The sequence below is a fragment of the Rissa tridactyla genome, chromosome 11 (genome assembly GCF_028500815.1).
Source record: "Rissa tridactyla isolate bRisTri1 chromosome 11, bRisTri1.patW.cur.20221130, whole genome shotgun sequence".
Taxonomy (NCBI): Eukaryota; Metazoa; Chordata; class Aves; order Charadriiformes; family Laridae; genus Rissa; species Rissa tridactyla.
The window spans coordinates 12452002-12479084 of record NC_071476.1 but is presented as its reverse complement, the minus strand read 5'-3'; the positions used below and the strand labels follow the sequence as shown (position 1 = coordinate 12479084).

Genomic DNA, 27083 nt, shown 5'->3' with positions numbered 1-27083 from the left:
CTTTAGAAGACTGTAGTGCCTGAACTTGTGAAAGTATTTACTTCATAGCCAGCTAGGCTATGTGGGTTTCAAGATTTCCATGTTTTCGAGCCTTGCCAGGTGCAGGGATGAGGAGGAGCAAGACCTGGGCACTTGACCCAGGCTGGCCAACAGGATTATTCCATACCATGAACGTCACATTCAATATAAATTAGGAAGTTTGCTGCATAGTTTCTCTCTCCCTTGATGGCGTCGGTCCAGAGAACTTCTTGCCCGGTGCCGGACCCCTGAGCGCTTCCCTTCCTCCTGAAGGCATTGTGCTCGCAGCGTCCGACATTTGCTGTCCCCTGCTGGGAGTGCACAGCTTCCTGTGATAGAATGGGCTGAGTATAAACCTCGTATATTTTATGTTGGTATCAGGATCAATATTGATTCTTTAGTATTATTAATGTTAATTATTTAGTCTTAGCCTATTAAACCTATTTATATTTCAACCCTCATGTTTCCTTGTTTTTCCCTGATTCCCTTTCCTGGGTGGGGAGGGGTCATCAGGTGATAGAATAATTGTCTAAACAACAATAAATTGTAGGTTTCTCAAACGATAAAAATGGGGAGGGACTCTTTATCAGGGAGTGTAGTGATGGGACGAGGATTAACAGTTTTAAGAAGGTAGATATTAGGAAGAAATTCTTTACTGTGAGGGTGGTGAGCCCCTGGCCCAGGTTGCCCAGAGAAGCTGTGGCTGCCCCATCCCTGGAGGGGTTCAAGGCCAGGTTGGACAGGGCCTTGAGCAACCTGGTCTAGTGGGAGGTGTCCCTGCCCATGTCAGGGGGTTGGAACTAGATGATCTTTAAGGTCTCTTCTAACCCAAACCACCCTATGACTCTGTGACATGCTTTCACAGGCTGTGGTGGTCCAGCTCCATTTCTCCCCACTGTGGGCACAGGCTCCTCGTTTCTTTAGCAGGAGAGGTGATGCTTTGAGGAGAGGGTTTTCACCCTTTTCTGAAGTGAAATGGAACAGTGCGGCTCCAGGTCCCAGGGGGACAGGAGCAGTGACAACCAGCACAGGAAACTGCTGCCGAGAGGAGGACGAGCACGGTCAGGAACGGGGCTTTCCTGCACCTCCTCCCTGGGAGATGGGGAGCCCCTGCAGCCTGGGCAGCAAAGCTCACGGCTCTGAGCTGACCACCCTCGCTAACCCGGCAGCGTACGAGATTCACCCAGCCTGCCCGCCCCGGCAGCCGCTGCCCAGGTGTGCCAAGCCTCCCCTAGACCCTCCCAGCTCACTTCACTACGAGCAGGAGCTGGTCACCCACCCCGCTCCCTGCAGCCAGGGGAAGGGGACGACCAGTGCCAGCGTTTTTATTAAAAGCTGCTTACCTAGTTACTAACAAGAGGGCTTTGAAAGAGTGAGCTCCAAAGGTTAATTGTGGCAGTTGTTAGCATGAGTGGGCAACAGGCCTGCTCCCTTGTTCCCGGCACAAAAGCCTGGACCTTTTCTTTTTATTCCCGTCCCTTGTTTCTGCGTGTGCTAAATGACCTTCCTCTATTTCTCTTTTCTTTTCCAGTCCCCTCCTTTGAAAGCACCTTTTTTTCAAAAAAATTTTTAAACTTCCCTTCACTCCATTTTGACCACATGCCTTGGCAAACTGTGTCTGACTGCAGCAGCAGTGTGTGAATGTGCTGTTGGCCAGGAGACAACCCTGTCCCTTTGCCCGCTCCCCCGAAAGCTGGCATGGGGCTAGGGCCGAGAGAGCTGGGCTGCCTCCAGCCTCAGCCCTTTGCAGCACTTCTAAGCTGTTTAGCAAGGTTGAAAGGTGTCCGCTGTTAATTTGCTTTCAAATGCTGACACGTGAACTTTGTTCATTCCCAAGGGAAGACAGCATGCCCTCATCCTTACTGCCTGGAGGACAAGAAGGAAATATTGGACAAGGGCACTTGGTTGAGGCACAGTGAGCTCGAGACACGAGGAACCCTGAGATGAGACCCTGTGGAGCTGGGAGCAGTAAGCAGGGCTAATGATCAGCGTCTCTGAAGTGTCCGGTCCTGAGCAGCTCATGAACTCCAACACTGAGGCAGCCAAAAATCCTCAATGAGTCCGTGGTTACTTTGGAAAGTGTTAGCCTGGCCTCCAGTGTCCCCAAGGTGGCACAAGCTGATCCTGATAAATCGGAGTGCTGGCCAGGCAGCGCTGACTGCCAGTCCCCCGGCAATCCCCTCCTTCCTTCTGCACCACCATGGGCAAACACACCATGCGCCGAACTCCCGGCCCCGTGGGAGGCTCCCCCCGGAGACGGGTTTCTCAGTAGTATGCGACCCTGATCGACAAAGGACTCCCCTTCCCCACCCGCCTCCCAAATCACCCTCCCGCCCCCTTCCCCATGGTTTATAGTGTTGCCCACGAGGCAGACGGTGCCGCAGCGGTGGGGCGTGGGAGGGTGGCTCTCCCCCCATGCCTTCCCAGCACCCTCCCGGCGCCTCGGAGAAAGGGGGCTTGTAGCTTCTCCATGAGCCCATGTCTGGCGAGGGCTCGGCAGGCATTCCCACAGCCTGGCTTAAGTCTGTTTCTTTTCCCATTCCTGCAGAGAAAGTTAAAAAAAACAGGGGATGAGGAGACCTCGCTGGAGAAGCGAGCACTGAGCCCTTCGAGGGCATCCCTCCCTACTGGCTGCTTTGGACCACCCCAGCATCTTCAAAGGCTGGGGTCACCGCTGCCCTGGGCATTGTAGAGGTGATGCTCTCCCCTCTGCCCACCCAGCGCTGCACCTCCCAAACCTCCCTGCATGCCGGGCTCATGCCAGCTTGAAGGGGGATCCTGGCAGTACCCCTCGCTTCTGGGGTAGGGAGTATCTCTGGTCCCCAGATTTCATGGTCAGCAAGGAGAACCCATGGGGGCCAGGGAGAAGAGGGAGAGCGAAGCAGGACCTTGGCCTTCCGCAGCACGTTTCCCTTGTTGGCAGGGAGGATGGAAGGACTTCTCTTCCTCAGTTCGGCTGCACAGTTAACAGGGACCAAGTGCTCAGGGGAGGTCCCGTTTGGCTTGTTTGTAGCTTCCTGTGGAAAAGGGGCAGCAAGAAGGAGGAGGATTTAGGAAACCCAGGGAGTAAAGACAGACGGGGGAAAAAAAGGACAAACAGTCATGAGTTCAAAACTGATGTGGCCAAACCTAATTGGCGCTTTGCTTCCCACCTCTGTCCACAACAGGACAAAGCAGCAGGGATGTCCCCTCTTCCCCACGTGCTGCTCCCACCACCACCCCAAGCACTGTTGCTGGGGGAAGCTGGAGCTGCGAGAGCGAGGAAGAAGGGATGCGTACCCCATTCTCAGCCTTGCCGGTCACAGCCAGCCCCAGGGCTGGCCCTCCTGCCAGCGACTGCTTCAGCCGCTCCTTCACTTCAGTCAGCTTGAGCTCCAGGTCGACGCGGCGCTCCTCCTTCTGCCGGCACTGCTCCTCCAGCACCACCACCTGCTGCTCCAGGTCCTGTAACTTCGTCCCTGCTTGCACAAGAGCACCCAGCTCAGCGCCTTCTCCCAGGGAAGAGGCCACAGGGGTGGAGAAGCCACCCATCCTCCTGGATGGGGACGCTAGATGGGGCTGCCAGCCCAGCAGTGTGCTGCAGCCAGCCTGGCTCACGGCCACAATGTCACCGCCAGCACAGCGTCTACATCCCACCCTGGCTCTGCAGCCTGTACCTGAGTGCCTTCGAGCAGCTGCAGTGCTCGGATGGCACCAACCTACCTGTGCTGCCCTTCATGGTTTCCCGCAGCTCTCGCTTCTCTTTCCGCAGCAACAGCAGCTCACTGCGGATCGATGCTTTCTCCTTCTCCAGCTTCTCCTTCTCTGTCAGAAATCGTCTGGCGTCTTCCTCGGCCCGGTTCTTCCCGTACCTGTACTGGTTAGCATCTGCACACAAAAGGAGAGCCTGTCATGAAGGCTCTAGGCCTGGCTGCATCAATGTCACCTGTGCAGCACAACCCATCGCTCATGTGCCAGAGCCGGTCAAGCCCCAGCCTGGCCACCAGACCTCCTGCACTGGTCCCCGCACTGGGGTTTGCATCTGAGAGCCCCCACTCACTTGACGCATGTCTCTTCACTTTGACTTGAGGGTCCACCCGCCGTGACTTCTCGCTGCAGGAGGAGGCATGGCGCTTCACCTGGGCTCCTGCCGGCCGCCCCGGCTCCTCCTCGGCCTGCGTTGGGGGCAGGAGGGAGAGCGTGCTGAAATACCTATGGGGCCACCGCAACCCAGCCAAGGCTCTCCAGAGCGTCTTCTGTAGCCTGGCCACAGTGATGGGAGAGGGCAAACCACAGAGCCACACTCACCTGAACCTTCTCGTAGGGGACGTCATCATACACCACACGTGACGAGTCTGGCCGGTGGTCCTGGGAGGAGCTGGCCCACCTGCACGAGAAGGGAAGGGGTCTTCCTTTCCAGGACATCCTTGCCAGCCCCTCAGTGAGCTCCTCCATCTCAGAGGGCTTTCTGTGTTGCCCTCCCAGCTTCACTCACAAGCACTCTACCCTACCCTACCCTTCCCACCCTACCCTATCACACATATTCTTTAAGTCCTTCCTCAGCGTTGATGAAACACCTTCTCCCTTTCATCCTGCCTGAGGGAAGCTGCCCTGCTTTGGGTACCACCAGCCCCTGAGGATGCTGGCTCTCTCCGAGATCACAGCACAAACTGTGTCCCAGTCCACGTGTTTTCTAGGGAGCACACAGGGGTCACCATCCCCAGCCCAACGCTCTGCCCCTGGCACAGCCCCTTCCCAGCTCGTGGAACAGCAGGAGAACAGCCTTACAGGTAGGAGTGCCTCACAGCCGTCACTATGTTGGCAATCGTCTCCACATCCACGTAGTCGTAATGCAAGGCCTCTGGTGCCGTCTGTGAGCCCGTCTCCACCAAGAGGAGACCCAGCCAGCGACCCAGGTCTTCGGAGCAGCTTGCCTGCAGGAGATAGGAAGGGTTGGGATGCATGCCCAGCTGCCGTCCACTCGCCCTCGATGTGAAGAAGGGTCCTCTGACACAAAGCATGTGTGCAAGACTTAGGAGGGTCCAAGAGAAAGCGCACAGGCACGTGCGGGAGGTCCCAGTCCCAAACCCCCAGCCACCCTGCCTGCTTCAGCCCTACCAGCCTCCTCCCTGCCTCCAGCCTGCAAATACCTGCGCGGCTGCCCCCGGCTCACCCAAATGATGCCCTGGGCTTCCTTAACGTGCAGGGGAGTGGAAAAGAAGGCACCATTTGCATGCAAGCGCTGATCATCACAGGAGATGCTCCCCCAGCTTGGCAACTGCCTCCTCACGGGACCGGCACACCCTGCCCACCCCACTGCCCGCTCACCTCCAGCGCGGCCACCTCCTGCCCGTTGCGAAGGATGCGGAAGGCGAAGGGGTGTTTGGGGCCCAGCCCTGGGACCACCTCGCAGCCCCGAAGCATGATGGCGTTCACATGGGTCCGCAGGTCAGTGCGGTCCTTGTGGAAGTAGAGGGTGTTGCCCTTCAGGCGACACCAGCGCTCCTTCCAGCACTGGTTAACCAGGACGCTGAGGTAGCCTGGGGGTGGCAAGGCCAAGGGGAGGGTCTCAGCACCTGCTCAGACAGACCTTGGGCAAGCTTTAATGAGACAGGCTGGCCAGAGATTACGGTATGGCTCCCTACTGTTTTGGTCCTTCTGTGCCTCAGTTTCCCCACAGAGCAGCAGCTGGGACCCCTGGACCCAGACAAGGTGCCAGCTGAGTGCCACACAGTCACCCAAGCCTATTTTCTGGGAGGACATGGGTGATCCCTTGCCCCTTCCCCACACACCATAGGAATTTGCAGAGCCAGGACCAGGCACCATTTCGTATCCCAAAGGAATGTCACAGTTCTCCATCAGCTCGGTGAGCCTGCCCCCATCCAACCACCTCCTTACCCCCATGTGGCCAGGCCTGGGGGGAGGATGCCAGCTCCCCACCGCTCCCAGCCCCATGCAAGTTGAGCCCCATCTCTGCCCCCCGCTGGCACGAACCGCAGCAGGGGATGTCCTCCTCCGTGGAGGAGGTCTGCGTGTCCTCAGGGGAAGGCTTCTTCTTGGAGAAGCTGATGATCCTGGTGATCTTCTTCCCCGCCGCCCGGCTCATCGAGCCCTTCAGGTCAGCCAAGCCGCTCTTTTTGCCTTTCCCTGGAAGGACAACAGGGTAACTGTGTGCCCCCGGTGCATGTCCCAGCATCCCTCCTTGCCGGGAGAGGATGCTCCCCAGCTGTGGTGCACACAGCTGTCCCCCCCAGACAGGGGACAGCCCGTCTGGCTGGGGGCAGGGGCCGTACCGTGCTCGCCAGGCTCTCTGCGGGCTGCTGGGGAGCCGGTCTCACCCGTTGCCACACTGTCTGAGTCCGAGGTGTGCTTCTCCTGTGACAGCCGCTGTGGGGGGAGCAGAGCAGGCACCCTGTCAGCAGTGTCACCCTGTGTAGCCCCCAGCGATGGCCGCTATCAGCCCTTCGTCCCTCCCGCCTGGGGCTGGGACATCTCCTGGTGCCAGGGGAGGCCCATAAGCCCTGCAGACCTGCTGGAAGGATGGGAAGGGACCCCGCGCAGCACCGGGAGCTCAGTGCTCCCCCTGCTCCCCATTCCCCAGGCTTGGCTGCAGCAGCCCCACGCAGCACCTCGTCAGGGCGGTTAGAAACCATCACCTTATCCAGGTCCATCTTGCACGGCATCACTGGGGAGGTGGGGGCTTCCATCCCGCCCGCTGCCGGGCTGCTCGCTTCCTTTATCACCTGTGGAGACAGCCCTCAGCAGCCATTCAAAACGGACCCGAGGGCCAGACCTACATTCCGTGGCTCAGCACACTCCTGTTTTGCCACCAGAGCCGGGCTGAACCATGGAGAGAGAGGTCCTGGTCTCTGCAGGACAGGACAGCGAGCCCTGCTCGGGGCACTGCCTGGTTTGCCTAGGGGATTGCACACACCTTCACCCCTTCAAACCTGCAACCAGTTTTGTTAAAGACTTTGGAAATCTCAGAGGTGAATGACTTGGGTGCCAAGCCACACAGCCATCCTGCCAGTACAGGACACCTCAGCTCTCCTGTTTTACAGGCAGGCACAGCGTGGCTTGCCCAGGCCGTGTAAAATAACCCTGTTGTCCCACATTTGGGGTACAGCTGAGTTTGTGTACAGAGGCTCCTTTCCCATCCGCAGCTTCTTCCCCACGGCCCCCGCCTCCTGCCCCTGAACAAAGGCAGGAAAGGGCCATGGGGAAGAGGAGGGGGAGAGCAAACATCCCCACCCCACAGGGGCTATCAGCGCCGGAGACGCCCAGGCCCTGGGAAGCAGCTGGCCAGCCCCCCCGACCTCGACTGATAAGAGATGGGAGCAAAGCCCCCTTCCCCTTCCAGAGGGGCAAGGCTTTTCCCAGGGCATCCTCCTCCCTGCCTCATCCAGGGAGGATGCCAAGGAGGGTCTGCGGCCCCCCCGGGCGAAGCGGGGGACAGCCATAGTACCTTCAGCCACTCCTCAGCCTGCTCCTTGCTCTGCACGGCCAGCACCAGCGCCTCAGCCCCTGGTAGCGAGAACCGCAGCTCATGCTTCTTGCGCCGCCCATCCTTGGGGACATAGATGACGTTGCAGGTCCCCAGGGGCACCTCCACGTGTGGCTGCCGGTCCTTGGAGCTTTTGTAGCACTAGGGGAAGCAAAGGGAACTGCTCAGGGCTTGGCCGAAGCCTGCCTGTCCCGCTGCTGTGCTGGGCAGAGCTGGGGTCCCTCTCAGGGTCCCTCTCAGGTGGCACAGACAGAGGTGGCTCAGTCTCTGCAACAGCCTCGGTGGCGGAGGGCTGCGGGGTGCCCCCCTCACTCCCCAAAAGAGGGGACCCCTCCATTTGCTTGCAAGGGAAGCGAGGGCAGCCCCTGCACGTGCTCTGCAGGGCAGCCTTGGGGCAGGATCTTGGCTTGGGTAGTACTAGTTTTCTTCATCCTGGACCTGACCTCCCTCCCAGTGCACCAGTGGGTTTCTGTCCCCCACCAGCTCTGGGCTCACCAGCAGTTTGCTGTCCCGTATGATGGTGAGCTGCTTGGCCCACTGTCCAAAGCGCTTCTTGCGCAACAGGAAAGCGCAAATCCTACAGTCCTTCACCAGGTTCATGGAAGCTTCCTCCGATGGCCACTGGTGTGTCAGCTGCTGGCTCTTCCCCTCCTCCTCCTCCTCGTCATACGACTCGTAAGAGCTGCTCATCGCATCCGAGTCATTGTCTGGAAGTAAGCAGGCGAGTCACCCTGAATGGCACCCCGGGGCTCTGCTTGCCAGGCACGCTCACACACTGCTAGAGGTCCCCGTGCCCGGTGGGCTCCAGCACAGGGCCTGGGCTGGGTGCCGGGATGGATGGATTCCATGTCATCCTCTGAAAACAGCAGCATTTTGACCCCAGCCCTTTCCATTTCCCTTCTAAACCAGGCAGGATGCTCGTGGGCCAAACGCCAGTCCCAGGTGCGTCTATCCAAACCCCTGGGCTGCATTATTTCTTTGCAAGCCTCAAGCTTTGAAAGCCTGGATTAAAACTTTTACCTGCAACAGAGGATCACCTGCCAGCCCTGGGGGCATGGAGAAGCAGAGCTCTGCAGTGGTGTCCCTGCCCCAGCTCTCCTCCGCCATGGCAGAGGCAGCTCACGCAGGGCATGAGAGCTTCATAGCCAGGGACACCTCTTCTCCATGCTGGTGACAGACACGGCACTGATTTCATCCATTCCGCAGCATGAGGGCTGTGGATTGCATGACAAACAGCACCCCACACTCTTTGCTTTTTGCCCAGCAGCTTCTGACACGCGAGAGGTCCTCCAGCCTCAACCCCACCGGACCCCAGCCCAGCCCAACTGGACCTCAAGCCCCCATCTTGGGACTGGACTTTGCCAAAGTTCTCCCCTCCCTGGAAAGGGCACCTGGATACCTACAGGAGTTTTTTTGCTCTCCGTTCATCCTGGTGACGGGGGTAGTTGCTGTCTGCATCCTCGTAATAGCCATCCTCAATGGAGTTGGGGGGGCTGGAGCTGTCTGTGGAGGAAGCAGAGGGCAGCTGGGGCTGTTACACCTGGTTTTCCCACAAGGATGCTCCGAGCAGCGAGCCTGCAAGCTGGGGCAGAGCAAAGCACACCCTCCCAGGGCATCTCAGCATTGGTCCCCCCACGGCTCCAACCTCTCCCCCATCACCCCCTTCCCAGTTGAGCCAGGGCAAACAACTCATTGCAATAACAGCGCAGCAGGATGGGAAGGAAGCGGGGCAGGAACGATGCCGGTGGGAGCAGCAATGTTTCCTTCCCCAGGAGGAGCCGTCATGCCTGGCCAAGGGATGCCTGCTTTGCCGGGCGGGCAGGCAGGTGGGGGAATGCAGCAGGCAGCTTGCGGGGCTCCCCCTACCCTCCTGCTGCCCTGACATGGAGCAGGACTCACTGCGGGAGGTGATGTACTCGGGTGCCTTGCCGGGGCCCAGGGGCAGAGCTTCCTCATAGTAATCCTCAGGCGGGGGAGTGGTGGGCAGTGGCGGAGCAGGGTCCACAGGAACCTATGGCAGAAACACCACCGGCATTAGCCAGGCAGTGGAGAGGGTCATGAGTCCCAGCAGCTACTGTGGTGGCAAGGGACAGGAAGGGGTCCCAGCCCCGGCCACCGCTGCCTCCCCGTGCAGGTGCAGGGCAGACCTCGCAGGTGGCCATTCAAGGACTTACGGCTTTTGTTGTCTGGCTCCTTGCCAACTCCAAGCCAACACCATCACCGGTGTCCCCCTCCTCCTCCTGCATGTCCTGGAGATCCCGCAGGTCACAGTCTGCCCGGGGGTAAGCGCAGAGGGTGAAGGGAGCAGGAAGCCCTGGAGCTGGCCTCCCCAGCCATGCGCTCCAGGGATCCCCAAGGCAAGTGCCCGTGGCCCTTCACTGGGAAGGTGCTGGGAGATGGGCACCACTGGTAAACGCAGCTGGGCCAGAGTGTCTGTGGACCCCCCATGGCCGGTCCCCAAGCAGCTTCAGGGGAGTGGGAACAAGCACCTGGGGTGATGGTGCCCACCCTGGACACATGGATGCAGCTTTCACCCTCCTTCCCCAGGGCACCCCAAGAGCCCCTGCTGTCAGCAGGGACCCCAAGGCCAGCATGGCACCCACCCAGTGGGACCCCTGGGTGTCACTCCGGGTTGGCCACACATACCGAACTCCTCAAAGAGAGACTCCACGAAGCTGGTGCCGTTGCTCAGGGACGCTGTGTTGACGTACATGTAGTCCATGTCCTTCCCTGGGAGAGAGGGGGATGCTTTCAGCCCAAGGGTGGGCAGGGTGGCAGCCCCCCTCCCCGCAAACACCAACCCAAGGACACAGGCAGCCCACCCCACCGTGCCACAGGGTACTCCTCCGGAGCAGGCACCGGGGGAGTGGAGGAGTCCCCAGGGATGCTGCCACCCCCTCCCCAGAAGGGCAGGAAAGTGGGAAGGCTGTGAAGCCCCAGGTGCACATCCCTCCTGGCCTTCCCACGGAAACCCCTGCACTCAGCAGAAACCGGTGGCAGGAAGACCTCTGCGAAGCGGCGTTTCCGCAGGGAGCAGCCCCCCCACAGCCATGGCAGGGCTGACGCCAGGGCTGGAAGAAGATGGGAAGCCACAGCAGGGAGCAAAGTGCCCTGAGGGGGCTGAGCAGGCGCTGGGTGCTGGGCACAGAGGGAGCTCGTCCCTGCCCTGCAGAGGGTTTTCCCTACCCTGCTGGGGTTTTGGCCCAGGACAGCTGCTGGGGACACCCACTGTCCCTGGGGACAGCCACCAGGCACTGCGGGAGCAGGACACAGACCTGCGGGTGGCTGCAGCTTCTGCAGGATGGTGGAGACGGCCGTCTTCTTCTCTTGCGTGGTGGCACTCAGGTACTCATGGTCCAGCAGCTTGAGCAAGATGCTGAGCTCTGGCAGGAGCTGGTCCAGCACTGGGGGGAGCAGGGAAAAGCCCGTCAGGCAGGGTGGTGTCGGGGTGCTGGGGTTGAGACATGGCAGAAGGGTCTGGAACGTGTGGGAGACCCCAGGACGGGAGTCTCTCTCAGCTGGCCTAGCACGGCTCAGGCAGTTTGCTAAGCGCATACGTGCTCCTTCCACGCACAAGCTCTTCCACCTGCACGCAGACGCTGGGATGCAGCCTGCTGAGCCCGTGAACGGAAACACCAGCTCTGCAGGGCTACTGGATCGCTATCAAAGGGCTCACACATATTTTTCCATGCAGATAAAACTACACCTCTCTTCCCCCGATAACATATCGTTGCCGCTGGTGCTCCCTCGCTGTGACAGGCACCGGGTGGTGGCGGAGAGAAAGAAGGAAGGAAAGAAAACCCACATGCCATCTCCAGAGCCACCTGGCAACGCCACCCAGGGAGACGTCCTCCCACCCCTTGCCTGCTGATGGACATTCTTATTCCCCTGCTGTGCTCAGACCACCTGTGACTTCCCAGCACAGTGCCACCTCCTCAGAGTCCCCATACACAGGCTACAGCCTTCCTCCCCACACTCACCAACAGCAGCTCCTCTGTTCTGCTGTCACTCCTCCCTGTATCGCATCCCAGCTCATCCACACCACTCCAAGGCCACCCCACTCTTCCCTCCAGGCATGGAGTCACTACCCCAAGGGACAGTCCCTGCCCCACACAGGTGGCCTGATAGGTGCCCAGGGAGGGGACGGGGACTGCAGCACAGGAGGGGCTCTCCCCATCTGGCTCTGTGTTAGCCGAGCCTCGGTCCAACACACATGGCCCCAGCAGCGGCCAAGAAGGTCAGAGCAGCTGAAGTCCTGGCCAAGAGGAACCGCACCAGAAGCCGCTGCTTATCCGCTTTCCCGTTGCTCTGCCAGATCCCAGCACCTGGCAGCTCCCGGGCTGCCACCACACCTGAACACAGCATCAGCCCAGCAGATAGAACCAGGCAGGAGACATTGGCAGAGCCACTCACCGCAAATCACCGTTACAGGCACAACACATAAAAGCATGGGTCTTCTCTTTGATGTGGTGATTCATGGGCTAGTTTTTAGGAAGCCAAAGCACACCGCAGCTGTGGGGTTACCTGTGCAGCAAGGCTCCAGAAAACACTTGGGGGTCTGCATATCACAGCAGGGCTACAAAAAACGTTCATCACTGAAAGCAGCATTTATGGTGCTGGCAGCAGCTGACTGACAGCTTTGGGAAAACATGTTGGCCAGAGATGGGAAGGATGGGGAGGACTTGAACAAGGTGAGCTCTGGACTCCAAATCTCTCATGAGCTCCCACACCCCCAATTCTGCACATGCACCGACATCCTCATCCCAGGTCTCTTCCTGTACCTTATCTGCTCCAAGCAGGATAAGACAAAGCTGAGCTGGATCCAAAGCCAAACTCCCACTTTTACCTGGTACCACACACCTGCCCGGCTCCACTGGCATCCAGGGTAGCTCCTGCAGGGTCCAGTGCCTGCGGGAGACAGCCGGCATTGGAGAGGCCAAGCTCAGAGACACCAGCAAACCTGCAGCTCTGGAGGCTACAGAGGGTGGGGAAAAAAAGCTGCTGTTTCTTCCAGTGCAAGCATGAGCAGGATCCCTTCTCTTGGCAGCAACTGAAAGTCATCGCGGCACAGCTGGGGCAACACGCAGCTGGCTTTGGGTCTCTAGGGACAGGAGGAGAGGCCAGAGGTGAACACAGAGGCAGCTGGGATGTGCTGACTGATGGGGATGGTTTGCAAGGAGGGGACAACATGTGCCCCAGCAGCACGGACCACTGAGGACACCCTGCCTGGGCTGTACCCATCCCTGCCACTGCCCCTCGGGGCTCCCAGAGGAGCAGAGCTGGATGGCAGCAAGGGCTGGCACGGAGTACATTTCCCAGGGGAAGGGCAGGATGCTGTGCTGCTGCTGCTGGGATCCTCGTTACTCATGTTCTTTAACGAGCTTCCACTGGGCCCTATCCAAACACCACATCCACTCTGCCCAACACCCATCAAAAACTGGGCTGCTATGGGTTTGACTCAGGATTTTGGGTGCCCACCTTCCACCCCGCAAGCCACAGCCTGGAGCATGGAGTGAGTCCCACAGGACCAGGCTGTCACTGCTGCCCAAAGCAGGGACAGCGCAGCAAAACCAGCTGCTGTTTCAAAGCTTTTTGGCTGAAGGGGAACCCAACAGGAGCCGGTTGATGTGGATCAGTGCCCAGCCAAGACGAGCCCCCGGGCAAGGAGACAGAGTGCCCGGCTCCAAATCGCTGCCTCCCCGGGACACAAGGCAGGATGCAGCTCACAAGCCTCTTCCTGCTCCCCCAGCCGATGGGCTTCTATCTCTGCAGACCTTCTGCTTCCTCCTCCCTCCCCAGCGCCAAGCTAAACAGCAGCCTTAGCTCTCTCAGCAAGGGCAGCTTTGCCAGCGCCCATCTCCCAAGGGCAGGCCAAACCGGGACAGGTAGCCCCCAGGCAGGGGGAGGAGCCTCAGCACAGCTCCAGAAGGAGCAAGGAAGCCTGGGGAGCTGGCAGCATCCCCCAGCCCACGGGAGAGGAAAGGACAACCACAGGGGGAGCAGGACTCCTGCTCCCAGAGCTGGAAAAACACCCCACAGCATACAGGCAGCCATGGGACCCAGGTTCTGCTGATGCTCCACTTGCTGTCCCCCTCCAGCATGCACCTCCTGCGGTGAGCACCTGCTCTGGCCACGCGAGAGCCTCATGTGTGTGATGAGCGAGCGTCAGCACTTGGCTCCATGGCCCTCTTCTTGCCCCTCTGCAGAGGCTGGGAGGGAGGGAAGAGGGGCAGATCCTCCCTGGGGTGTTTGCAGAGCGCTGCACAGGCAGGACGGGAGCAGGCTCCTGCTCAGCAACATGGTGGTGGTCCCCAGGTGAGACATCCTCCCCTGCTGTGCCCAGGGCACAGCTGCAGGCCTTGGTGGGGTATAGGGCTAGCAAGGAAGTAGCCGGGACAAAGAACAAGATGCCCTCCTGTCCACCCAGCACCTGCAAGCATCTGTGGAGACACTGCCCCAGCTCAGAGTCTTTCAGCTGGCCATGAGCTTCTACAGAGGAGATGGGGACCACGCACACACCCTCCATCACTCTCCCACAGCACACCGAAGCCCAGGCTATGGTGCTCACCAGCATCCCCATCCCCTGCCATGTGCAGGACATCTCCCATCACAGCCACCAGCTCCTGCGTCAAGGCTTCGGACCAGCTGAGGGCAAAAGGGTGAGCGGGTTTCTATTAATAGCAACAAAGCAGGCGGCGTGCGTGGCGAGGGGGGCGAGGAGACCCCCCCTGCCCAGGAGAAGCGAGGGCGGCCGATAAGCGTGGCAGGCGGGTGAGCTCATCAGCAACGCCCCGAGCGCCAGCTCTGAGCCGGGGCGCACGAAGCACAGCGAGCACTGAAGGCGCCTTTGTTTCCCCCCAGCTGAGCCGTCCCCTCCATCTCCCTTGTTACACAGCCTCCCAAATACAAGGCGGGGGGCAGGGGGGGGGTGTCAAGTCAAAGAGGCCTGTGATCCTGGGAGGGTGCGCGGCCCGCTGAGCCGAGCCTCTGCCCGGGGGAGCGGAGGAAGGGAAGGAATTAATTTCCTATGCTCGTTATGCTCCCAGCCTAAATAAGGTTAATGGGGTGGCAAGGGGAGATTGCTCCAGGGTTGCTGTGTAGAGGACAGCTGGTGACAATGTGACCGACCCAAGGTCACCCGGCGAGCAAGGACCAGCACATTACTTCTCCAGTGGCCATCAGGAGCAAGCGGAGACCCCGCACCAGCCTGCGCTGGTGCCCACGCCACAGCGGGCAGGGGACGGGGCTCTGGTCCCGGTGCACACCCTTGCCCTTGGGGCTGTGGCAACCACACCACGAAAAAGCAGAGCCTGGGGACGGGGGCGGCGGCAGGACATCAAAGGGCTCCTGGGGGGAAGGCGGCACGACATCAGAGCGGCCATAGGCGCTGAGCAGGTGACCCAGCCAAAAAGGGACCCTGCGTCCCCCACCCACAGAGCCACGTCTCACTCACAGGACACCTCCGGCCTCACGCCTGCCTCTGGCACTGACAAATGGCTCCCACCTGCTGCTTTCTTCAGGGGCTTCTCTTGAAACCAAAATCCTGTGGGACTGCACCGCTTCGCTGGGCTCAGGCTTTGGACGCCAGGACAGTGAGCGACGCCAGCCTCCCCTCCTGCAAACTCACTCCTCTCCACGTTTGCAGCCTGATGGAGAGATGTCAGCGAGGTCTCCGAGCCTGGGAGGTGGGGAGCCATGGCAGCCGATGGCTTTAGTGTTAGCTAACTGGGGCTGGATGGGCAGAGGGGACCCAGGGCAGCTCTGCTGGGACGGGGTGAGCCGGGGGACCAGCACCAGGACGATGCTGCCGTTCAGGACAACGGGGCAGTGTTTCCCCTGCTGCTAAAGCCTGCCCTAGAAGCAACACCAAGCACGATGCTGGCAGAGGAGCTGCGTCCCCTCTAGCACCCCACCACCTCTCTCCACCCTGCACCCAGGCCAGCTCTAATTTTAGACCGCGTGAATGCTATTCCCCTCGGGGACCCGCTTCCACAGTGCCGAGATAAGGGTCCGGGCACAGTCTGCAGCCGCAGAGCCCATCTCCCCCTCCCTGGCCTCTGCTCTGTCACAGGAGCAAAATTCAGGTCTTGCGCCAGCAACCTGCAGAGAGGAGGAAGAGAAGGAGGAGGAGGAAGAGGCTCTGGCCAAGCCAAAGCAGGAGTTTCCTGGTTTACAGACCCAGCTTTTGCAGGGGGAGAGATAAGGCAATGCACGTGCGGTTGTCAACCCAAGCAAAGCTGGTCTGCGGCCTGAAAGAGAGCCCCAGGGAGGGGAGATGCTGTTTCACAGCACCATAAGGCTGCAAGGATGCTGCAGCGGGAGGTGCATGAGGACCCCCATCCTGCGGCCGCCGCTCGCTCGTCCTCCGCCTGCCCCAGCCATGCTTCCTCCCGCACCAGGTGAAGGCTGGGGGTGAGGGTGGCCGGGGGGAAATCGGATGCTGGGAGTAACGACCATTGTTTGTAGCTAAAATAAAAACCAAGGAAAAATAAATCCTTCCTGTTGGCGTGGGCAGGGCCCTGGGACACTCTGCCTGCCTGTGCAGGGCTGCTTGGAGTCGCCACCGGCAGTAAACAAATGTTTATAGCTCCTGGGATGCCATAAATAGGTGGGGTGTGGGCCAGGGAAGGGGGGACAGCTGGGGGCTTCCCCAGCACCCAGTGGCAGCGATGGAGACGCCCCAGCCCCAGGAGGAGCCCTCCAGGGAGGTCACCCACCCCGTGGGACAAGCAGACCCAGCACCGCCAGAGGAGCTGCTTGCAGCAGATAAACCACTCTGTCTTCTCCATGGGCTGATGTTGAGCCGCCTGCAGGAGACATCCAGGCACTGGGAAGTGTCTCCAAACCTCCCTGCCTGCCCCCAGCATCCTCCTGCCCCAGCACGGGATGCGGCCATCACCAGAAGGGTGATGCCCGAAGTGGGTGTTGACAGCCTCCTCCAGCCCCAGCGTGCCATTTCCCACACCAGTGGGGCCAGCTTTCCCCCACCACTGCTCCTTGAGGAAGGCCATGGCCACCCGAGCCCATTGCTGAGCTCCCGAGGCCGTTCCTGTTCCCATCCCCATTCCCAAGGAGGTTCCTTTCCGATGGGGAGGAGGCAGGCACGCAGCCGGCGAGGAAGTGCCTTGGCGGGGGTGGCGCGGCGCTCCCAGAATTGTTCCTTTGTGCAGAAGACAGGAGGAGAGACTGCCGCCTGCCCGCACCCTGCCTGCGGCCACTGCTCCCCCGGTGCAGGCAGGAGCAGCACTGCCAAGCAGGCAGGAGACGGGCAGCACTCAGCCCCCGGGAGGCGGCAGGGGCAACCAGGGCATCCTTGCCAGCTGCCTGGCCAGCCAGCACCCAGATGGGTGTGGGGCAAACTGGGATGACTGGGACAGGCTGGTGGGGGCCAGGAATTCCAGCCTGGGAAGTACCTCCTCTGCCCAGCGCGGCTGTCAGCTATGGAGCAACTCGGCATTCTCCAACCCAGAGGGTTTTTAAGAGAAAAGCCAGCCATTAATGATCACACTTGAGATCTGACAACATCCCGTAGCAGTGGAAGATTTGCTAAGGGGCCACTCCATGCACATGAATCATCTCCTCCCTGGAAACAAGGGCCCCTTGAGTGGGGCGGATGGGGGGAGTGCCTCTGACTCGGCATCCAACAATGTCAGCAAAAGCCTGAGTGCTTGGGGCTAGCTCCTGGCGTGGCTGGGAACCCCCCCACCCTCCCCAGCTCTCCAACTGCCCCAGCCGGTACGTTTTCCCACCCCTCACTGTGATTACCATTGCCATTAGCCCCAGGACCCCAGCTGCCGTCCCTGCTCCCCCAGCAGCTCCCAGCTCGGTCACTCGGGTGCTGCAGCATCCCTGAGCATTGTGGAGCTCAAGGTGAGCTCAAACCTTTTGACTTGTCCCCCAAACACCCAGCACCTCCCTGCTGCCTCCCCACCACCCCACGGCTCACCCCACACCCCACCAAGCCAGGCTGCAGCAGGAAGGGCTCGGACACACATCTCCTGGGGATCTCATCATCATGACCTTAGAGTAACTAATATCCTTAGCTGATAACCTTGGAAAATCAATCCTGGGAGAAGAACGTGAAACTCGCTTGCTCAAGGGGGCAGAACGTCCCCCACCAGCCCTTCCTCCTGGCACAGTTGCCCAGGGGCCTTTCAGGGCTCTTCCATCCCGCTCCAGCCCTGGGAAGAGGGGGAGATGAGCAACCAGAGACGTTAAATAGCAAGAAGGCTGCCCTGGCTGTGTCTACTGAGCCGCCTTCATCTTTTTCCCCCATCTGCTCCAGATGCACACCCCAACAGCAGCTCGGGGCAGGGGGGACACACTCGTTTCCCAGCAGCACAGCCGGCCCAGCCGCTTTCAGCAGCATTTGTGTGAAGTGTCCCGTGTCTGGCCCCAACGCCTTTGCCAGCACCAGCTCGTCTCCCCAGTATAAATAGCTCTGCAGAAAGCCTTATCGCATGGCCTTGCTCCCAGCCGCTTGCCCACCCCGGCAGAGACTGGCCGAGCAGCAAGTCCAACCCGGCCCAGTGGCAGAGCTGCCCTCTCAGCCAGGCTCTCCCCAAGCCCTCCTGACCCTCTGTCCCAAAGCAGTTTCTTGGAGTCCTTGCCACCCCAAAAAGCGGAGAAGAGCAAGGGGAGCAGTGGCACACACACGGGGCCGGTGCTCTGCCCAGTGTACCCAGCCAGTGCCGAGAGCGCGGGCACGAGGGAATTGGCTGCAGGAGCGAGATCCCAAACGCCCCCATCCTGATGCACTCTTTTCTGGAGGACAACCAGTTTCACATCCTCCCCACAGCCTCATACATGGAAACAGGAGTCCTGAAGCGTAATTACAGGCTGTCAGAGCTTGCACAGGGCAGAGATTATCACCCGCGTTCACGCCCCGGCCAGGTCACACGCTGCAGAAACCATTGCTCACTGCAGTGGGGCCAGTCAAACCTCTTCTGTGTGCAACTGGATTAAAGGAGAAACTGGGGAACAAGGGGATCATGGTGGTTCCCTTCCCACCCACGCCAGCAGCGCACCCCTGGCAGCGCGGCCCTGAAGGAGGGCTGCTGCCCTGCAGCGAAGCCCCAGGCTGGGCTGAGGCTCTCCCGGCCATGCCCACACTGGGTGCACGGCTGCGGATGGAAAATCTCCCCCTCAGCAGCAGCGACCGCACGCCCAGGGCTGCGACACCCTCACCCCGCCGGCTCCGCTCATGGAGCAGTGACTCACAGAGGGGTGTCACCTCCCCAGGGAGCCCCCAACGGACCTCGGGGCATCGGAGGGGCCGAGGCTCTCTGAACTGGCATTGCTGCTGGAAGAAACCCCGAGGGCAGCTCACGTTGGGCTGCAGGGTACGTCCTTCCTCGCAGCAGCTTGCATCAAAGCACAGCAGCTTCACGAGCCGGTGCAGGTAATAATTAACAGGCTGATTAAATCACCTACAAACATCTCCCGTGACCCAGGTAGATAACGACCCTCCAGCGCCCCGTGCTGCCGCAGGAGTCCTGCGCTGGGGGCCATTCCCCCTCCACTGATGGCTTCGCAGCCCTTTCTCTGCCTCCTGGAGAAGACTGTGGTGGTTTGCTTTAGCTCACCAAAAGCAAACTTTACCCCTCTAACCCGAAGAGGCGGCAGCTGCCCCCAACCCAGAGGAGGAGGGGGAGGTTTCTGGCTCTTACTGCTGAGCACAGCAAGAGGTCGAGCAAATAAAAACACCCAGGTGAGATATCGCTGAGTGACCCTGCTTGTGTCCCCGGGCAGCCGCCTCCCTCTGCCCCCTGCGCCCCGGGGGGGCTCCCAACCCCAGGCACAAGTTGTTTCCAGCCACAGCTCAGCCCCATCAACGCCACTAGCTCTGCGTGGACCAGATTCAGTGCTTCCAGGAGACATTTCAAAACTCGGCGCCAGCCTCGGCAGGCGCGTGGCAGGATGCTCTGCCAGGGCAGCCTGGGAGCAGGGCTCGGAGGCTGCTGGCTGGAGAACACGTTTAAATAACAAACGAAAAAAGAGAGGTTTGAGATGCCCTTTAAAGGAATAGTCAGGCAGGGGCGAGACCTGCTGAGTAATGTATAAAAACGAGCTTCAGGCAGAGGGGAGATGTTAGGATTAGTTAGAACTCAGAATAAACTGTCTTTTCTCCAACCAAAATTTTGGCGTCGGCCTTTTCCAAACAAACTCTCCAGTGCAGGGAGCGGCAGGTTGGCCTGGACTCGCTCCCGACACCAGGAGAGGCTCCGGGACCGGTGCCACAGCCATTTGCCTACCCCTGCGATGGGCAGAGCACCGGGAATCCTCCATGGGTCGCACTTTCCTGCCTGCAGCTTGCTCGGAGCTGGGCGACCTGAAGCTCTCACCTCTGTAGCCCTTCGTCTTGCCCGAACCTCAGCCTCCAGGAGAGCAGGAATTACAGCTAATTGCAGGGATGGGGATGGGAAACCCGCCGACTCAGCACCCCTGTGCCCAGGCAAGCACGGCTACATTACCACCCAGGGCCAGGCGGGTCTTCCAGCTCCCAAATCTCCCAAATGGACACCCCAGCCCCACTGATGGGAGTGGAAAGCTCTCTGCATCCCAAAAGGCTGCTCTCCGTGTCCCATACATCCCCATTCCCTGAAGCCCAGATCAAAAACATCTCAGATGCAATACCCGACCCACAGGAGTGAGACACAGGGAGGCTGGAAGGGCTGATTCGTTTGTAGTAGGAAGAATCACACGAGGTGGTTGTGCACGGACCCTCAGAAGCAGAGGAGGGTATGGGACCCTCACCTAGCAGGGTGCAGGCAGGGAGGGCATGAGATTTACAGGAAGGAGTTGGTGGATTATCCTCCAGCCAGTCCACTTTCCCAAATGCCTTCACCCATGCTGCACAGCGCAGACCCCTCTTTTCAGAGGAGGTGGGAGGAGAAACCACAGACCCCCTGTGGGGAAAATACCTCCACAGGGTCAGGGGGAGGGAGACAAGCACCCAGCCCCCAGCCTCCTGTGTTAGCAGGCGCCTGGGGGCATCCCTGCCCCAGCCCCAGCCAAGGCCAGGAGCCCCAGGGCACTGGGGACAAGTCCCCGCTGCCCAGGACTCGGTGTCCACCCCAGGCCTGTCCCTGAGGGAGAGCGACGTTCCCAGGGCGGTCAGGGCATGGCAGAGGGTCTCTGTCTTGGAGGGGGCCCTGCTGCCCCAGAGGACCCTTGGAGGGCAGGATAAGCGTATTTTCTCAGCTGAGAACAGCCCTTCCGTTTCCTTCCCTTGCCCAGCTCCGCCGGGAGCATCAGGTGCAGCAGCAAGGCCACCGGCCGACAGCATTTCCTACCCGCTTAACCCCTGCGGCGCGGGGGCGGAGGGGCAGGAAAGCCAGTTTGTCCCGCTGGGAAGCTGACAAGCCTGAGCACTGGGGAAGGTGCGACTGCCCTGGTTATTGCCGATGGCTCCGTCGGTGCCGGGACTGGTTCACCATATCTGCTTTTAATCCAGGACACAAAAGTCAGCTATCAAACCTGTTGCTACCTAACTTCTATTCCTGGCTCCGTCCTTCCCAACCTTGGTTTCCCAAAGTGCAAGATGACACTGGGGCGACACAGAAACGGGAGGCTGAACCCACTGGACAAGAGCCAAAAAGGTGCTGTTCCCCCATCACCAAGTTGAGTGGGTTTAATGTTAAAAAAAAAAAAAAGCCTAGAGGAAAACCAAAGCCGTTCTTCAAGCTGCTCCTTGCACATCTCCTGCTAATTGCCAGCGATCAGAGCATACCAGCAGCTCCCAGAGCTCCCTCCTATCACTTCCAGGATCACATACACATGAAACCCACTTCAAAAAAAAAAAAAAAAAAAAAAGTATTTTGAGCATGGAAATCCCTTGCAGCAAAGATCTGTTTTCGTTCCAAACTGTTACGAAATGTCAGTGTTTTCCCCTGCCTGCCAAAAAGCCTGCCTTTGATGAGATGGGAAGCGTATCAGGAGCAAAAAGGGGCTGCAGCAGCCGTGCCGTGGGGGGGCCCTGGGGAAGGGAGGGCCAAAGGAGTTATTTTCATCCTTCCCCACTGCGGAGGCTGCAGATCATCAGCGCGGCGGCGTCTGCGGAGAGACCTGAGCTCCCCAAATGCCGCCGCTTTCAGCGCCGCAGGGTGATGAAAGGCAGGCTGTTGGTGGCCGCATGGGTGCCCTCCCCGCGGGTGGCAGGACCTGCTCTATTCATCCCCGGGTGCCCTGGCAGCGGGTGCCAGCCCCTCGTTTGCACGGCAGCAGGACAGGGCTGGCAGAGACAATGCAGAGCTCCTTGGGAGGTTTCCAACCAAAGTGTCCTGCTGCTGCCCTAGAAGAGTGATATTTAGTAGATATTTTGCAGAACTGACAGCTGTGCCATTAATTTTCACTGGAAGAAGGTTCCTTATATGCAGGAGGAGATGTGTGTTCCTTAGGAGAGAGCTTTAGCTGTGCCAGACTAGAGAGTAGCTGGTGTAGGGAAGGGTTAAGGGCTTAGGACGTTGGTCTGGGATGCCAGAAACCACTTCAAGCCTCCACTCTGCTAAATCATTATCTCCTGTCCCCAGCAAGTTATTTGGCTACTGAACAACAGGCGAATCTTGGGTCAAGCCCAGTTTTCGCTCCCTGTCCTCCTCTGAAGAGCCTTCCCACTGTTTGGGATGAGACAACTTCTTCAAAATCTTAAACAAACTTTTCCTGGGCTGGGATAAGCACCATCTGCCAGCTGCAGGCGAGAGGATTTCAGGCCCATCGTGGCTCAGCGCTGCTCCATAGCAAAGGGCACGTCAGCCTCGCAGCGCAGCACATTTGCACCGGAAAACAGCATTTCCAGGTCAAGAGCAAGCGTGGAAAAGAGGCAGGTTTTCCAGACAGCCCGGGCAGATAGGACAGTCCGCAGGGTCCCCGGCTGGAGGACGCTACCCCCTCAGCAGTCAGTAAGGGCACCAGCCCGCTCCTGCTCCTCTCCAGAAGCCTCTGCCGCAGCAGGAACCTGTGATGGCAGGTCTGAGACCCCCAGCGGGGATCCAGTACCCACAGCGAGACCCCTTTCCCCCGGCTAAGGGCAGTGTTGCACATAGAAGGATATCGGAAGATACAAAGGGGCAAAGAACTCCAGCGCTTCCCCACTCCGCTCGGCACCACCATCCCTGGGGCTGTCCTCCCACCCCTCTTTGCCCAGCACGGTGGTGCCGGGGCAGCCCGTGGGTGCTCAGCCCCCTTCCCCGCACGCTGCCCGGCTAGAAACAGGCGGTGGCCCCGGGCAGCTGAGTTTCCAGCGGAAGGAATGGCTGCAATGCGGGGGAGAGCTCGGCACTTGCCTGGCGCGCTAACAGCTGGCCCGATTTGTGTTTCGCACCCACTCCGCACCCCCTTCCACCGGGCTACGTGCGCGGGGCGGGAGGGATTCCTGCCGCCAGCTTGCAGGCGGCAGGTCGGGAATGATCCCGGCTCCCTCCCACCAACCCTACAGCCTTTCCATTCCTGCGGGCGAGCTGGAGCCAAGTTTATCCCTGACACATCTCTGCCGGCTTTGCTGGATTTAGACCCCGGATAACTTTGGTGCAGGACCTAAATTCTGGTGGCACGAAAGGTCAGGGGAGAGTCACTAATGAGGAGAAGCTAGAGCAAAGGCTTGTAGCACAGAGCACCTTCCAAATCATGCACTTCTCCATCAGCACAACCTGAAATAACTCCACAAACAGCCCACAGCACCGATTCCCTGGGCGAGCTGCTGGTGGGAGAGCTGAGCCCCACACTGGGTGCTGCCCAGCCTGCCGGGGCAGGCAGCAGGCTCAGCTACAGCATGGAAAGCTATAAAGAAGCTGGTGGATCATAAAGTAAGAGCAAGTCAGGATATACACAGGGGCTGAGCGGAGCTCCAGGTGAAGAGTGGCTCTGCCAGAGACCAGGCCTAGGCTGGGAACAGGGTACAGAGCTCCTGCCCACCACCAGACCTAGCTCCCCTTGCACTAGGGAAGGGAGTCTGGCGAGACCCCCACACCTTCCCCCCATGAGCCGCAGCCCCCAGAGGGTTCCAGTGGCTCTGGGCGATGAGCGGGAGGGTCTGGAGGAGGTTTACATAAAGAGCCATCCAGGTGCCAACAGCAATTCATTACAAGCACTCAAAGCAAAGCAGGCACTGCCATCGCTACCATAGAAGGCGCCAACGAGGGGGATTAAAGAGCAGCTCTCCCCCGGCAGGGCCAGCCTGCAGAGGGGCTGCACCATGCCCGGGTCTGTCTCCACAATGCTCCATGATGGTTTCCACAGTGTCCTGGGCATCCCCTGCGGTGAGGTCCCAAGTTTGATTTTTGGGGTGGGCTGGGATGCAAACAGAGTGGCCTCCCACCAGCTCACGCAGCAAGAGAACGGGTAAGCCGAGACCCTCAGCTCTCCCCATGGGTGGGGTCCTCTGGGACAGCTCTGGCATCATGTGTCATTTGATAACACTCCCCTCCCTCAACAGCATCCTTCTTCAGAGCTCGAAAAGCCGCTCTGGCTGGCTGGCAGGCAGGGCGAGCCACAGCCACAGGGGAAGGCTGTCCCTGTCACCGTCCCTGTCCCCTCCCAGGCTGCTGGGCACTGGCCCTGCTTGCCGAGCACCGACACCACGAGCCGCGGCCCGACAGTCAAACTCCTCACAACCGTGTTTCCACTGCGGAAACGCCACCCCATCCTTTTACATCGGGAAGGGGAACTCTTGACCCTCGGGTCTTTCTGGTGCTGACCCAGAGCTGCAGACGCAGCACTGCCTGAGCCGCCCTTGGGACTCCAGCGTGGTCCCAGCCCTCAGAGCCAGAGCGGTGCCCCTCGTCCCCCGTTATCGTTTTTGGCTGGTGCCTCTGTAGCACCTTCGAGGACCAGTCAAAGGCCAGGACCTTTGTGCTACGCCATGTCACCACCTGCTCCTCCTCTGCAGCCCCAGGCCACCATTCAGCAGCAGCAGGCAGCAATCCCCCTGAAACCTCCCTCTGGTCCCTCCAGGGACCTGCCAGCCCCAGCAGAAAGCCAGGACCTTCTCTGCAAAGTTGGCCCAAAGCCCCGGCAGGTTTATTCATATCCCAGATCAAAGCCTAACAGCTACGTGAGCCCCATGCCACAAGCTGCAGGCGGGAATCGCACACATGTGGGAACGCAGCAACTTCCCAGCAGGGTGGGGATCAGGCCCTCCATGGCTTTACGAGACCACCGGCATCTTCCCCAGCTAGGGAATCTCTCTGGATCCCATCAGCTCCAGCTAGAAACACCAGCCACCTCCCCTTCTACAACCATAATTTCCCCTAACAAGTGCTTCCACCCCCACAGGCTTGCTGCCTTCTCACCCGTCTGACCAGCAAAGGGGAACTGGTACCAGTTTCTCCCTAACTGTCCCTGCCGCAGGGCTGCTGGAGGGGGGCAAAGGCACCCGGTGGGCAGGGTCCCACATCAATCCGGTGAGCTACACCCGCTTGGTTAGGAAGGGATGCGAGACCCCCCAGCCCTCCGGGACCGGGACCGGCATCCCCTCTCCCCGCCGTGCCGACTCGGCACGGCGGGGAGAGGGGATGCCGGTCCCGGTCTCGGTCCCCGTCCCGTCCCCTTACCGCTGAGACGGTCCATGGTCCCGGAGCCGCGGGCAACACCGGCCGCCCCGGGAGGCGCGGGTGGGCGAATGCCAGCGGTAGAAGCCGCCCGGCGGGGCCGGGTTTCGGCTTCGGAACGGCCAATCGCTTCGTCCGCCCCTCCCTCGGTGCACGGCAGCGCCGAGCACCGGCACTGCACGGCACGGCACCGAGAGACCTCCTGGAGGGGTGTCCCGGGGTTCCTCACCCCACTCTGCTCCTGGTGCATCTCCCCCAGGTGATACCCCACACCGGGCATGCATCTCCCCCTGCTCCCGGTGCTGCCCTACACCAGGTGTGTGTGTCCCCCCCAGGTGATACCCCACACCGGGCATGCATCTCCCCCTGCCCCCGGTGCTGCCCTACACCGGGCATGCATGTCCCCCAGGTGCTGCTCCATGCAGGGCATCCAGCATCCTCAGCAGCGGCAGCACCCGGAGATCCCCCCATGGAGGGTGGGGGTCCAGAGCAAGCCACCTCCACCTACCCATGGGGGTTGCTGGTTTGGGCAACTTCAGTTTGGGCAAAGATCCAGAGCCAAGCCCCCGGTCCCGACCCGGCACTGAGCAAGGACAGTGACCCTACACCTCCCCGCTCACCCCTACTCCCCAACCCCTTCCTATCTGCTCCCTCCTGCTGTCCCCTCATGTGCCCAGCCTCTGCCTGGCCATGGTGCTCATGCCACCATCACTGTCCCTCCCCAAGAAGGACCTCAGGGGAGACCAGGGCTTGGGAGACTTGTGGAGTGTGCAAGGAGCGTCCTGCCCATGGAGAGCGTGTGGCAGCAGGGACCGTGACTCCTGATACCCTCAGGACAATTCCTCATGGCCTCCAGACTGCAGCTGAGCCCTCTTCTGGGGACAGCAGGCTGCGACAGAAATGTGATTCGGTTTCACACGTACCCAATTATCACTTGGCAAAGCAGTAATGGAAACACTAGACATGCATTAGCAGCTGGCCTCCAGGGCTTCCCCATTTGGGGCACTCTTAGCCCAGGACATTCGGAGGCAGTAGCCCCCCTCACACCGCCCCGTGCCCAGCAGGGGCCAGCTCTGCCCCGCTCTCCCCAGGCAGCTCCTGCCAAGATGCTGCTCCCTGCCTGGCCCGTGTTTGCTGGTCCCTCCCTTCTGGATCGATCCCCATTTCCTCTCGTAATGCCAGGTCGCCTCCAGGGCTGTGGTCAGGCCACAGGTGGCCAGAGGCACTAACGCCGCCACCCGCTGGGCTCCACCTGCTTTGTGGTTGGGACTTGCAAAGTAGCCAAAGGAGAGTGTGGGCTCAGGCAGTGGTGACTTCCAGGGCAGGCGCGATGGGTGCTCGCTGCGCACCCCAGGGTGACAGGAACCCACAAGGGTCCCATGGGGTGTCTGCTGCCCCCGATTGGCCTGGGCTGGAGAGGCTTCCTTGGCTCTGAGAGATAGCAATGAGCCCTGCCTCAGTTTCCCCATCTTTGCCATGCAGGTAGTTGTGGGGAACAGTTAGTTACTGTCCATAAAATGCTTTGAAAATGAAAAGACTCCCTCTGTTGTGTTATTATTATTAATAATAATATCCTCCAGGCTTTATCACTGAAACTGCTGCTGGAGATGGAATTTTTTTATAGCCACAAATGGTTGAGCTTGATTTACGGAGCTGTAGTTTATATGGGTGAAATTATTATAAACACAATTGGTTTATTTACTGCCGCAGTAAAGCAGACGGCAGCAATTACCAGTGCAATATCGCCATCTCCACTGCAGGCCCCAGCTCCTTCCACACCAGCGTAAAGCACCCGGAGCTGGGGGCTGCTGCTGGTGGGAGACCTCCTGCCCCGAGCACCCTGGCAGACCCCTGCAAGGGGCCCTGTAAGTCTCTCCTGCGTCAGAAAGGAACCCCTTGATGGCTTTTTTGGGCAACAAGCTGGGCGGACTCGGCACCCAATGGTGGTGGTGCTGATGGCAGGGAGGGCATTCGATCCACCTGATGGGAGACACCAGGACAGGAGGGTTTCAAAGACCCCCAGACCAGGCAGAAGC

At 59.9% G+C, this 27083-nt stretch overlaps 1 protein-coding gene across 1 annotated transcript; it reads right to left on the bottom strand.

Moving 5' to 3' along the window:
• Positions 1-179: 179 nt before the first annotated feature.
• Positions 180-25132, bottom strand: AFAP1L1 (actin filament associated protein 1 like 1). Its single transcript, XM_054217332.1, is given in 20 exon segments — positions 180-2560; positions 2907-3035; positions 3298-3476; positions 3721-3885; positions 4058-4172; positions 4306-4384; positions 4786-4931; positions 5326-5537; positions 5992-6144; positions 6291-6384; positions 6654-6740; positions 7463-7642; positions 7997-8208; positions 8905-8941; positions 8943-9004; positions 9401-9512; positions 9676-9773; positions 10148-10231; positions 10777-10905; positions 25051-25132. Coding segments are annotated over 20 exon segments (2313 nt in total). The 5' UTR covers positions 25067-25132; the 3' UTR covers positions 180-2536.
• Between the last annotated feature and the right edge of the window lie 1951 nt (positions 25133-27083).